This window comes from Melanotaenia boesemani, chromosome 16 (assembly GCF_017639745.1).
Source record: "Melanotaenia boesemani isolate fMelBoe1 chromosome 16, fMelBoe1.pri, whole genome shotgun sequence".
NCBI classification, from domain to species: Eukaryota; Metazoa; Chordata; class Actinopteri; order Atheriniformes; family Melanotaeniidae; genus Melanotaenia; species Melanotaenia boesemani.
Genome location: NC_055697.1, coordinates 30328261 through 30342696, shown reverse-complemented (window position 1 = coordinate 30342696; position 14436 = coordinate 30328261). Strand labels below are relative to the sequence as shown.

General features: G+C 40.4%; 1 protein-coding gene across 2 annotated transcripts in view; it reads right to left on the bottom strand.

Annotated features, from left to right (window-relative positions):
* Positions 1 to 14436, bottom strand: part of LOC121655350 (protein kinase C epsilon type-like) — a 101937-nt gene that overhangs the window by 34449 nt on the left and 53052 nt on the right. For both annotated transcript variants that reach the window (XM_042009933.1, XM_042009932.1), the window contains exons 5-10: positions 12950 to 13038; positions 12561 to 12693; positions 12304 to 12446; positions 11419 to 11515; positions 11064 to 11335; positions 10811 to 10984 (exon numbers count right to left, since the gene is read on the bottom strand). In XM_042009933.1, coding sequence (XP_041865867.1) covers positions 10811 to 10984; positions 11064 to 11335; positions 11419 to 11515; positions 12304 to 12446; positions 12561 to 12693; positions 12950 to 13038 — 908 coding nt within the window. The remainder of the gene's footprint in view (positions 1 to 10810; positions 10985 to 11063; positions 11336 to 11418; positions 11516 to 12303; positions 12447 to 12560; positions 12694 to 12949; positions 13039 to 14436) is intronic.

Below are 14436 nucleotides of genomic sequence, written 5' to 3'. Positions count from 1 at the left end.
ACGAACTTTTTTTCCTAAAAAAAACCAGTAAAGTGTTTAATGATACAGCCACGTTTTCAACAATTTAATAAAATAACACCTTTAACATCTTTTGTTAGAAACTGGGACTGAAAAATGGCTCATTAGGACGTTTCCTTAGACTAGCTGGCAGCTACTTTTGCTTCAACCAGTTCCTGGTTTTATAACCATACAATCAGCTCATAAAAATCAGCATTCAGGTAACTTAAACACAACACCTGAGCAGTAAATGCAGCTGCTCGTCTGCAGTCCGTCATCGCCCACAGAGAAAGTTAGAAGCTGCAGAGTCTTTCCTGTTTCCTCACTCAGTGCTGTGCAGTTGTACTGGGTCATGTATTAAAGGTCAGATCAGGTCATAACTCGTCTCAACTGTGCCTGTAACTGTGGTCAGCGTTACCTCATCCATCAATAACAATAATCAGTGTCATTATTAACTCCAATCTAATTCTCTACATTCCTCAAATCCGACTCGGGACCAGAGAAAAGAAGACTCGCTGTTTGATGGAATTTGTCTCTTTGGCCTTTACATTGTGGAGTTGTTGCTGACTAACTAATTTAGGGAGAAATAACTAACTAATGAAGTAAAGGTTCGATAACATCTGTGCAGCAATGCAAAGTCTCTGAAAACATGTTTTTATCTGCTGCTGCTTCTAAAAGTCACGGCCTGCTTTTCTTCACCTGAAAATACAAACACACTTCATGGAGCTGCAATAAAATTGTTCATCATAATCAGAACAGGGAACAAAAAACAAAACAAGGAGGTTTGAACTTTTGTCCGTGTACAAAAACAAAAAAGCGAATTGCTGCCCTATTTTCCTCGGAACATTATGAGCCATTACCGTTTGGCTGCTGGCCATTACCACACAGAGAAGAGCGGTACAGATGCACGGAACGATTTCATCCAGCAGAACCTGCAGTTTGTTTGGAGTTTATTTCACTTCTTCACACTGTTCAGTCACACACACTTCAAACAGTCACAAGAGAATATTCAAATCCTCTCAAGTGAATTGTTTGCTATGTGGACTTTACCTTTCTTTCTTTTTTTAATCTTCTTTCTACAGGAAATGATAGTAACTGGATGAGAGTGTGTTGTGGGAGTGTGTGGAACTGAAACTGTTTCATGCATGTTTGTCACTAAAAATAACTTCACTTAAATAAAGTGAACTCATCCTGAGTAGTCTGTACCGTAAGAAAACCAAAAACACAGAGTCTTTAAAAAAAATCTCATAGTAAATGAATGTTTTTCTTATTGCTTTAGGAAATTCCAATTTAAAGCAATAATATTAGTCTATTTTACTTATTAATAAGAGCTTTAATACTTAAAGGCCAGCTGTGTAACATGTAGTCACATCTAGCAGCACAATCTGAATGTTCTATTGTTGGTCTGCAAAGAGATTTAAAGTCCTTAAACCAGCTTTTTAATGTCAGAATGATTTATAGAGTAATGGCATCTCTGTTACAGGAGAGATGCAGCCTCTATATTCAGCAGTCACTTTATCAGGTCTCCCTTGCTAGTACCGGTTTGGACCCTTGTTTTTCTCCAGAACTGTCTTAATTCTTGATGTCACACATTCAACAGGGTGTTGGAAATGTTCCTCAGAGGTTTTGCTCCATATTGACATGACAGCATCACACAGTTGCTGCACATCCATGATGAGAGTCTCCTGTTCCACCACATCCCAATGCTGCTCTGCTGGACTGAGATCTGGTGACTGTGGAGGCCGTTGGAGTCCAGTGTTCAAGAATGTTCTAGAAAGCAGGTGGAGATGATCTGAGCTTTGTGACATGGTGCATTATCCTGCTGGAAGTAGCATCAGAAGATGCTCCACTGTGGTCATAAAGGGATGGACATGGTCAACAACAATACTCAGGTAGGCTGTGCTGGTTAAACCAGGCCACGTTGGTACTAAGGGGCCCAAAGTGGGCCAAGAAAATATCCCCCCACCATCACACCAGCAGCAGCCTGAAGCGTTGATCCAAGGCAGGATGGATCCATGTTTTCATGTTCCCACTAAATTCTGATCCTACCATCTAAATGTTGAGCAGAAATGGAGACTCATCAGACCAGCAATGTTTCTCCATCTTCTATTGTCCAGTGTTGGTGAGTGTGTGTGAATTGTAGCCTCAGTTTCCTGTTCTTAGCTGAGAGGAGGCACCCGGTGTGTCTTCTGCTGCTGTAGCCCATCTGCTTCAAGGTTGGACGTGTTGTGTGTTCAGAAATGGTTCTGTGTGAAAATTCCAGTGGCTCAGCAGTTTCTGAAATACTCAGACCAGCAACCATACCACATTCAAAGTCCCTTAATCCTCTTTCTGCCTCATTCTGATGCTCAGTTTGACCTTCAGAAAGTCGACTTCACCGTGTCTACATGACTAATGTATTGAGTTGCTGCCATGTGATTGGCTGATTAGATATTTATGATAACAAGTATTTGAACAGGTGAACCTAATAAAGTGGCTGGTGACTGTATAAGAAATATATAAATATACATTTTCTAAGAAAAGAACTATGTTGGTAAGTAAAAAATGTGTCATTATATTTGTCAAAACAACCCACATAACACCACCAGGAATTTCTGAACATGTTCTTTGACATCCCACCTGTATTATGTAAGTAAACATCCGAGAGAACTGCAGGGTCTAAACAACATTTAATGCTGAGAGGGGTCCTTTCAAGTCTGAAATTACAAAACTGTTATTGTACACTCGACCTGCAACCTCAAAACAGCAAACACATGTCCACTAACAACCGCAGCCGTGAATGAAACAACTCTCCCTGAATCCGGACTGACAAACGTTGAGCTGAGCAAACTAAGTGTACCTGGTGTACACCAAAGTGTGTGATACACAAGCATTTTTATTCTTTTCTAACACTAAAAATACCCTTGCTGTAGTTTTTAATGATGTCTGACAGAAGTTAACAGTGTGCTATGGGCGCTGCTGGTTCTCCAGCAGAATATCATCTTACACCTCCTTCAAGTGAAAACAAAGTTCAACACCTGATTCTCGTTGCTCCATTGGAAAGAAAAACATGGTTAAACAGTGTTTCAGGTCTGATCCAAGTTTGGTTTTCATGCAGCTCTCTGAAGGTCCCACCACAACATTTCAATCAGGTTGAGTTTGGACTTTGACTGGATCATGTCAACACTTTGGTTCTTTCCTTTTTCAGTCGTTCTGTTGTAAATCCGCTGCTGGATCCACTAAATAACTGCAAGATGTCCAGGTCCTGTGGCTGACAAACAAGCCCAGATCATCATCCCTCCACCACCGTGTTAAACAGTTGATTTGAAGTATTTGTGCTGCTGGTTTTCTACTTTTCCTTCTGTGTGGGAATGTTAAATTTTGCTGTCTTAGCAGCAAAGACAGCTATGAAACCTCTTACAATGAACAGTTAGTGCTGATTTTTTGGGTGTTCTATGTTTTTTCTAACCCAAATCTAAGAAAAACCTCAAAGCCAACATTTTTAAAAAACCTATTTTTTTTTTAAAAAAAAGAACATTGGACAAATTCTTCCTTTCTAAAAAATACTCTCAGTCTTGAGGTAATGCAAGAAGAGCATAAAGATGATGTTATGTTCGTAATTAATGCAACAAGGCAACAGGTCTTTATATTGTAATAGCGGTTTTATCAAGTTTATTCTCAACATTGTGTCATTACTCTTAAAATTATGAATAAAAAAATAAAAATCAGGGACTCCAAAACTCTTTAAAACGTGCTTCTTATGTGTGAACCTCTTGACTCAGTCCAGTTCCTGTTGTTGTCAGTCTCTATCTGTTCTTCCATCTTTCAGAGTCGGTCCATCAGTAACTTTCTGTCCTGAGCAGATGAGAACAAAGCTTCATTAATCCACCTGGCTGGTTTCTGGCGTCTCTGCTTCCTCTGATCTTCACCAATTACAGGTCATTAAAAAACATTCACTCTCAGCGGCACTGCACGTTGTTCCTTTCACCCCTCACTCCTCTCCTTCCCATCATCTTTTACCAGCTGACTTATTGTCATCATAGATACCGTTCATGTAAAAAAGAAAAAAAGTCCTTGTCTTATTCACTTCTTCCCTAACTTCACTTCCCTGCTCGGCCTCTGAGTGTGGAGCAGAATGAGGCCCAGTGTTACTGTTGTATAATGTTATTTACATTTCTCTGTGGTAATTAGGCCGATAGGGGAACGGCTGCGATCCAACAGTCGATTAAGAAGAATGAGAGGGAGGAGGAGGAACACAAAGGGGGGGGAGAGTGTAGGTAGGACATAGGTCACAGAAAGTACAAAGACTTTTACAAGTAGAGTGATGTCATTGACTAAAAATGGCTTCTTCAAAGAAGTTGGCAAAAAATAAGTGTATTTTTACTTGATAACACAAATTAATACCAATTTAAAAATATAAATCAACAAAAAAATAAATTATAAAGTACCTCTGCAGAATATTCCAGCAGCAATAATCCAAATCCAAACTGTTGTTTAGTACCAGGCTTTAAACATGTTCATTTCTGCTGTGAAGTTGGTCTTTTTAACATGGGAGTTCATGGGTTGATTGACTCTGCTATGGAGCCAGCCCCTAGTGGATGAGGGGTGAACTGCAATTTTTTGCACTTCTGCATAGGCTTCACATTTTACCGGCGTAGGTTGCTGCTTGGTCATGAATCAACAGACTTTTAAAAAAACATGCTGAGTGAAGGACCTCTGGTACAACTCTCATCATGCAGCATACAACATGATACAGCTAATGGGGTTAATCTTAACTAACGTATGTCAGCTTTTTTCATCCCTCTCTGTGGGATAAAATGGATTGCTATGTAATGTTTGGTTTCTTCATTGATGGCTGGAAAAGAATGGATTAAGAGCTCATAGTTGGGGATATGTTGTTGCCTCAAGGAGAAATTGAGGCATTTCTGTGTGGGGGAAGTCTTTGGTAGAAAAAAGAAACCTTTAGGAAAAGAGCAGAGCTCTCAAATGATTATTTCCGGTGTCCTGATGAAGTATCTGTCTACCATGAACAAGCCAAAAGACAAAAAACACATTGTCAGTCAGTAAAGAGGAGCTGTCATCACTGACTCCTGGTACACCTAAAACCATCCACAGCTGCCAATACTGGACTCTGCTGGTTGAACCATGAAGTCTGGGACTTCTGTTGACTTTTGGCCAGGAGCTGTGGGTACAGGCTGAAGGTACAACAGCGTGAATACAAGCGAAGGAAAATTGAATTTCCTCTAAAAGGTGCTTGAAATGGCCATCAGTGAAGGGGTGGGAGGCCCAGTCATTTAGTGAGGGATCAAAGAACAGGCGCTGCTCAGCGGAGCCTGTTCAGGTGGTTCTGCTAAGGATGCCTTTCCCAGATGTACAGACAGAGACCCTGGAAAGGATTATATCCTCCTGACTACCAGTAGTTCAAATTTGTCCTCTGTGGAGGACAATTGTAAACTTGTAAATTTGTGAATATCTCCCACCCACTGCATTCTACTGAGTTAACTCCTTTTGCTATCTACAGAGGACGTTTAGGGCTTTTCAATGATGCCAAATGTGAAGGGGTGGGGCTTTGGTACCTTTTGGTAACAAAAAAAATGTGATTGGACAGTATGTTTTTTCCTGGTAGTCAAAAGGATATAGCTAGGCTGGCATGGGGAAGCTAAATGGAGGTGGAGGTCTAGGCAGCTCTTCTTATGACAGAAAAGATGTATGTATGGATGGATAGGTGGATGGGTGGATGGAGTAAAAGAGGGAGACCTTGTGGAAGAGAGTTGTGACGTTGACTTAACCTGAAAAAGTGAGTGTAAATTTATGCTGAGACAACAAACCTGTTGTCTCGTCCCTCTGGGGTACAACATGTCACAGATATGTCAGACTTCAGAAAAATGTGTAAATTTAATGAAAAGTGATTTCACCTGCTTTCTCTACACGCCTCTTTTCAACATTGTGTTGTATCTGCTCTTCTTCTCAACATTCTGAGGGGATCGGTGTTAGTCAGAGAGGTCAGGGAGGATGGGCTGGACATATTTTGGAAGCTGCGCATCTTTTGTTTATTTTCTCTGAATGTTCTGGGAAGTTTGAGTCTGACGATGGCGTCTCCTGTTCAATTTATTTATTCCTGTTATTTGGCCTGGAAGCAAACACAAACACACATTGGGTGGATGGATGAGGGACCAGAAAATATTCTTACATGTTTCACATTCCTTCTGTCCTCCACATTTACTGTAATATTTTGTCTTAATTTTCTTCTTCACCTCATGTTTCCACATCAACCTGTTTTAACACAGACACGTGCACACACACACACACACACACACAGACACACACACACACACACACACACACACACACACACACACACACACACACTGGCTGTCAGGGGTGATGACTAGCATGATCCTGGATGAAACAAAGGGACTGTGGCTCTTATATAATGGCTTTGATCATTATCAGAGGTCTGATGTGTATTCCATATGTTGTGTGAAGCCTCTCTCATCACCTGCCTCCCCCCCTAACCCCCCCTTTACTTCCCTTTATCCCCCTCACACTCTCCCAACTATTGGAAACTCAACTTAATGTTCTGGGATCTGATGCTAGTACAATAAACAAACCCACATATACATTGTGTAAATGCAATCACAAGCAAACAGAAAGAGCTCCACAGCCCCCTGTTATGTAACATGGGGTCTGAGCAGGCTGCTGCTACAGGGCTGCATACAGCATTTCAAGAGGTTGATTGTGCTGCACAAACTTCTACAGAGGTTTTCTGCTTTTAATTAGGATTTTTAAGGAGTTTTATATATGTATTCTTTTTAATAGTATTTGTAGCAGCTCTGACTAAACTTCTGGATTTAGCCATTTATTTAAGTAGCACTGAGGAATAGTTCTCCAGACTTCTTGAAAGGCTTTCCAATGCTCTGCCAATGTTTCTGCCCTTTGGTCCGCTCTCTGTCCAAATGATCCAACACTGCTTCAATAATGTTGAGCTCCGGGTTCTGGGGAGGATCCATCCCTCCATCAGACATGTACACAGCCTTTGTCAGATCTTTGCTGGATCTGTTTTTCCAGGTCCTCAAAAGTTTTAAGGACACACGGCACACCATGCTGAGATATGCCATGTTTACAGCTAACAGCTTTTTGGGAATCACCTTGTTGCTGATAAAATCCTGTTTTCTGCCTGTCAAACTGTCTGATCGTTGCTGTACAACTAAAAAAATTATGTCTTTGTGACTGCCTGCTTGTAACAAAAAGCCTCAAGATCCAGTTGATTAATAGGTCAGTAATAAGTTGGTTAACCAACAAAAACACATTCCTTTGAAAGTAATCAGGTACCAGGACTGGACATAAAAATAGGTAAAAAAAAAAAGAAAAGAAAAGAAAATATCCAAAGAAATACTTTGAAAGACCTTTAGAAAGATGAAGAAGTATCGATCAAGACCACTTCAAAAGCCATCCATTGATTCATTTTCTATACCACTTAGTCCAGTTCAGGGTTGAAGGGAAGCTGGAGCATATCCCAGTAATTAGCGGGACACAGACACACCTGGTCAGGTCGCCAGTCCAGTCTACCAAAGTCTGGCTGCTGAGAGGAGAAATGTAAAGAATGATGGGCAGCTCAAAATTACTGCACTATTGAAGTCCTAAAATACTCCATCCATCCGTCCATCCTTCCATCCGTCCATCCATTCGTCCGTCGGTCCATCGTCCATCCATTCATCCTTTCTTAGCAGCTATTACTATAGGTGAGGCAGGTAGTAGAGTATTAGTGAGTGATTTGTTTACTAAGTTAGTTTGTTGTTAAAGAAAATATCTAAGTTTACATGCTGTGAACATAAGCTGGTGTGGCGATAAAGATGAGGAGAGTGTTTTTACTAGAGCTGGAGCCGTGGTGCAGAGAGCAAACAGCAAATCTGACTGAGATCATGTCAAATCTCCACAGGTGTGCTTTTCTGGTGTTTTTGAGTATTTTAGGTGCCCGTATAAATGATCTAAAACACAAAAAGTCATTTTCTTTTCTTCTTGTTGACTTAATTTATATATAAAAATACCCTACAGTTTTGTACATTTTACACAGATGCAGTTTAACTGGCTACACCTGAGCTTGTAAGGGGTCCATATCCTCAACATATGTGCACCATTACTTGTGAAACTTTTTCTTCTGGGCATATAATTTGAGGCAGAACTTGCCAGTCGCTATATGAACTCTACCAACATGTTTCATGTTATGCCCCACAGTGTAATCAGCATGACACGTATCAGAAGCTGTACTCCAGAAGAACTTCAATGATAAGTAATCTCGTGTGTTATTTTAACGAAAACATGAGGCCGATGAGGGCCTGTAGGAGCTAAAGCATGATCTTGACCTTGAAGGCACTTAAAAAAAACATAAGGCAAGCTAAACATTAAAGACCCCTTCAGTGGGTTTTCTTTAACGCTCTGCTTGCTGGCTACCCGTTCAGCTTCTGTACTGTTGAGTCCTGACTGATGAAGGTCAACAGCTGTGTCACCTTCTCAGCACCGTCAGGCTCAAGTTGCTGTGAAAGGACTTTGCATGTAACCTGCCTCAAAGACACACACTGTCCAGCAGCAACACACGTTTTCCTATAGGTTTCCCGACAGAAACATAATAGACAAAACACACAGCGACCTGGAAGGACGGCCATGTCCTGCCCACGGGCGCCTTTGTGTGCCCGTCTGTCAGTCACAGCGTGCTTACTGCACAGACGGATAAACAGGCTGGAAATGGAGACGATGAAAAGAGTGTGAATGAGTGTAGGAGGCAGATTTTACACTGAGCCGATGGCAGCTGCTTGGCTGTTAAAGTAACTCTGAGATTGTATAAATAAAAGCTGCAGAACCACCTGCTTCACCGCGCAGGCTGGACAAGAAAAATGTCGATGCACCATGAACTCAGCAGTTTGTAAAGAGAAGTTATAATGCGCTCTGAGAAGTGACTGCAGAGCAGTTCTCTTATCCAAAGCTTCAGTTCCAGAAAAGTTGGAACAAAAATTTAAATCTGTTGTTTGTTAAATCGTTTGAATGGAGACTAGTAAAAAAAAATCTTGTTTCAGTGAAAAAAGACACAGATTCCTATGACATGTCGTATCCTGATTAAAATAATTATTTAAAGGTCTCGTAAGAAATAAAAAATGTACAAAACTCATTACAAACTTTTTTGAGTTTTTCTGGCAGTGAATTCTATTTTTATCTGTATTTTCCACAATGAGGTGGGTCATTAAAAACCCTTAAAGTCACTTCTTTTGAGTGGTCGCTGGTAAATAAAGGTTTAAACTAATTAACTAATTAGTAGAGATGGGCACGTTAATCCGCTATTATTGCGTTAAGACAATAACAACAATTATGTTATGCCTTTCTCTTTGGTTCTGCATACACAAACAGACCAGGGGTCAGAGGTGGGGGGGTGGAGGGGATGGAACTGGATTAAAATGGCCGTCTTTATCCGTCTCAGCCATTGACAACATGTGTCTGTTCACGTGTCTGCACAAGGAAACGAGCGCACACTCGTTCCAGACATACTGTGATCGTTTTACAGAATTATAACAGAAATCCATTCATTCATTTTCTGTACCGCTTATTCCAGTTCAGGGTCCCGGGGAGCTGGAGTTTATCCCAGTAATTAGCAGGTGAGAGGCAGGTACACCTGGACAGGTCGCCAGTCCATCGCAGACAACAGAATTCAACAAAAAACTGAGTAGTGGCACAAGTTTGAGGTCAATATATTTATTTTTCTCTTGGAACATCATCTTCTCCCTCACAACCTAGAAGTGCTGATGGCTGATTTTCACTGTCACATACTGGACTGCAGGTTGTCAGTGTTCCCCTGCTCCAACACACCTGATTCAATTTAAATGGATCCATCGGCCTTTGAAGTTCTGTATAATGACTCATTATGTGACCCAGGTGTATTGGAGCAGGGAAACACTGAGTAGCCCTTTTTTAGAAGGAAGGCAGCTTCACACAGCTTTTTTTAGCTTTAAACTAAGAAATCCTGAAATTTTCATCCATCTTTGTCACAAACATTTGTTTTATCACATAATTTAAATTGTGATTTAGAGGAAGTATTTTAACTGTTGGTGTGTAAAGAGAATTCTGCTGTTAGAAATGAGTTTTTTTTTTTAAATAAGTGTAACTGAACTTTTGCTTATATAGAGGTAAAAGTTTGCAATACTTTTAAATTGTCATTGTTAAATTGTCAAGTTTAAGTGGCATCTTAACCTTTTAGAACCTGAGGTCCCTCAAACTGCCTGAACTAAAACATCTCATATTGCAGATCGGATTGATGTTTAGAGCTACAGTTGCATCATTCCAACAGATATGCATATTCTTCCTGAAAGTCTTGGTCTTTTATAGGTGAGCCTATAATTCTCCCTTTTAGGGAGATTTCGATAATTCATAAATATAAAAAGGTAAATCTTAACAGAAACTTTGTTTTCTCCTTCTTTTGGTGACCTCACATATTTATCACTGAGCCAAATCCTGATGTTTCAGTTTAATCTCTTATGATATAGATATATTTATTTATTTATTTCCATGTATCTTTTTAAAATGCAGATATATGTCATAACAATTTGGCTTTAAATTTTAAATAGCTTTAAAAAAAAAAACTTTAAAAGATAATTTAGGGAAAACAGCATTAAAATTTAACTTTATACTTATAGGTGAGTTTAGCAGACACTAGTAGACCCTGGGTTTTATTTTTCTGTACATCTAAGACCCGTCAGCTTCTCAGCTGGTAGTTGCAGGTTTAAATCTAGTCTCATGTTGCCCTCTGGTGGTGCAACATATGTTTGCATGTGCGTGAGTGCGCTCCTACTTTTGTCTGGAAGCAGCAGAAGAGCTGTGTCAGGTAGGGGTGTTTCCTGGCCAGAGCCAGGATCCGTTTCTCGGTCAAGGTGCAGTCCACATCATCGTCCTGCAGGATCACGTCTTTCTTCAGCACTTTAACAGCATAAACCTCGTCGCTGCCTTTCAGCTCGGCCAGCATCACCTGGTCACATGACACACAGCAGTCAGACACGGGGGGTATGTCTTCCTTTATTCATTTTAGTAAAATCATGCACACACACTTTTCCAAAGCTTCCTTTTCCCAGAACTTTGATGAACACAAAGTCATGGAGGTTCATCCTCTTCGTCTCTGGAGTGATGTGACCTTTGACTTCGCCATTCTCCCGGCTTCCCTCTCCTTCAACCCCAACACTGTTTTCCTCTCTTCCTTTTTCACTGGTGTCACCTGTTACCATGGCGACGGAGGAGGGGGAGGAGAGACGGTGCGATTTGTGCTCCTCACCGCGGTGGTCAAATGAAAGAGCCTTCCGGATGTTCTCCAACTCTTTCACATCTTCAAGAAAACAAAGATGAGCCGATCTGAGGTGGGTTTGGGATTTTGGTCTGGTTCATGTGGTCCGGCTGAGCTTCACCTACCTTGGTCGCACGGGGAGGTGGGGGCAGACTTGGAGCGATCGTCCTCCATCTGAGGCGTCTCTGATAATGGCTGAGGAGGATCCTGGGGCTGAGGAAGCTGTTCGGAGACAAGACGCCACCATCATTTGCATTTACTATGCTCACATTTTTACATATGTAAACATGTAATTTTACATACAACATTTGTATGTTAAATAGGTTTTAACAAGCCTTGTTGGTTCCAGACTTTTCCTATAAATGGGTGGATTTCATTAAATAAATAAAGGACACAGCAAATACGAGCATTTTTACCTATCTCAGCCACAGGAAGCCATTTTGACTGCACGTGATAGCTCGTTTATGTATTTTACAACATAATTGGCCTTGTAGGAATAAATCCAACATCAATTTAAAGGGGTCTACTGGCACCCAAATAGCTTGAAGGAACTTTCTGCAGCAGCAAGGACTGCAATACAGGACTGCAGCAACTTAGTTGATGGGGAGAAACAGAGAGCAAGGCAGGTGACACAAGACAGGTTTCAGCACAATTCAAAGGTGCAACAGATCCTAAAAGCAGGTGCAGAAGCTGCTTTAAAGATAGAACCTCCTACACCTAAAGCAGATGCTGCAGAGCCGCCTGCAGGAGTTGCGTGGGTAGAAGGGACATAACCCGCTCTGGCTGCAACTCGTAGATAGTTGCATAAACCTCTTAATGAATATTCTGAGTAGTTACAAAAATCTATATATTACTGCCTTAATTTAGCTCTTTTTACTGACTTTTGTCGTGCTGTTCATGTGTTTTCGATGACTTTATTCCACCCGTGTTGGTTGTTGTTTATTAGGCTACATATATTTTGGCTGTGCAAACTGATGTTAAATCTTCTCTGTTTCGTGTCGTGTGCAAACCTTTTTCCGTCTCTGCGCGCTGTTGGAAATCTTGTCTGGTGTGACTCCGAGGTCTGACAGGACTTTAGCGATCCCTCTGGCGTCCACGCCGCAGTTTGGAGCGACGTTGCTCTCACAGCGCCTGTGCACATTAACTTTACAGACTGAGACACAAACACACAGCAGACAAAAAGCAGGTTACCAGGTAAAAAAATCCTCAAATGAGAACAAAGAAAGTTTGAAATCTGCAGATGAGCTGCACCACAGGTGGTCGTTACCTTTACACTGGAGTCCCTGTCGCAGCAGACCCCACAGCAGAGACCCACAGTGGTCACAGAAGGTGAGAACTTTAAAGTTGTGGATGCTGAACTTGTGAGGGACGTTGACACTGAACCTCTGAGACCCAAGAGGCTGTAAGAAACAGGACAGGGAGACAAACATGTAGGAGTCTGGCTGGAGAAACAGTGCTGCTATTTAACAATGTCTAAAGTTCTTACAGTTTTTACAGTTAAACACGGACATATAAACATGAATTGTGCTATAAAAAAAAGTCTACACTGGTTGATGCTTTAATTCAAGACCCCCTGAGCAGCCTGAGAGCCCTGTTAAAGCCTGAATCTGATTTCCTGGGACACATTAAAGATGAAAGTGCAACTGGAGCGTGTACCTCCCCGACCGTGTCATCCTGCTTCTTCATTCCTGCACATTTAGTGATGATGAGCTCATGGCAGCGCTTATGAACCACACAGGTGCACACTGCAGGACAAACACACACATGGACATTAAGCTGTAGGATAAATGTAATTTATTTAAATTATTTAAATAATTTAATATATTGATTTTAATCAATTAACTATTTTTAAATAGTAAAAAACAAAAAAAAATGCCTTTGGGGATTAAAAAAAAGTTTTTTATTTGTATATAATATTACATGAATAAATGAAAACCTCAATAAACAGATAAGTCAGAGAAATTACTAAAGGCTGAATAATTAGGATTTTTTTCCTTAAAAATAATTTAAAATGTTCTCATTTGTTGCGAGGGATAAAAGGAAGCTTCCCTATAAACAATCTGTCTCCTACATCGACAATGTCTTCATCAAGTTTTTCTCCTTCAAAATAAGAGTTCAGTGCCGGAATAACTTTAGTGCAATGTGTTGCTCTTTCCAACTTCCTGGTTCCTTATCCAATCATATGCGACTCCCCGCGGTTGCCTAACAACAACAAGGCAGCGTTTGGTATTTTATGTCGGCAAAAGAGCAGCAGCGTGCAGGTTTGGAAGCTGGTAAAAGAAGCGGACCAGAAACAGTTTCAGAAAAACCTGCTAAAAAAGCAAACGACCAAAATAAAACGAGGGTCAGTATTGGAGAATCTTTTGAAAGGTGGAGAAGTCTGAGCTGGCAAAGTTTCTCCTCGACAGGTAAACACTGGAATTTTGCTTAAATTAACCAAAAAGTTTATCTTGATTTGCAAAGATTTTAGTCTAATTTATTTCTCAGCACTCATTAAATGAATGTGTGTGACTGTATGGATGTATTAGTGGAGTAAACAACAAATGTAATGATGTTTGGGCCGAGTGAATACTGTGTATGTCCTTATAAACTTATGAAATTACTATCAAATTAATTTATTAAGTGAGACTAAGGAAAAACCGCCGCTGTGTGGCATTTGTTGATTAATGTAGTGTTTGTTTAGGACTGCATTTATAAATTTTATAAATAAATGGTTGTTGTTGAATGAAGAAAAGTTTTGGATGAGCCACTTTAGCTGCACATTGAGGGGAAGACACATTTTTTACATCAGGAAGTGATCCTAATGTTAACGGATTGTCGGAACAAGTGGTTTGGGGACTAATTGGGTATTTATACCGTCATCTGATCATACTTGTAAAGTTCAGAAAGTTTCCAGCAGTTAAATCTTCAGTCTAGGTTTTGCTGAGTATGGAAGAAGGAATTTAACTGGACCTACATTTGTTTACACCTTTAAAGTAAATTTTTTCCTATTTTATTACTTTCTTAATCAGTTTAATTTCCAAAAGTACAAATACAGCTGTTCTCTGGCACACTTTATAGTTTGAGACGGATAAAAGGAAGATGAAGGTCTCAGATTTGAAATCTGGAATTAAGTGTTTATTCCCTTTATTTATGTAAAGGAA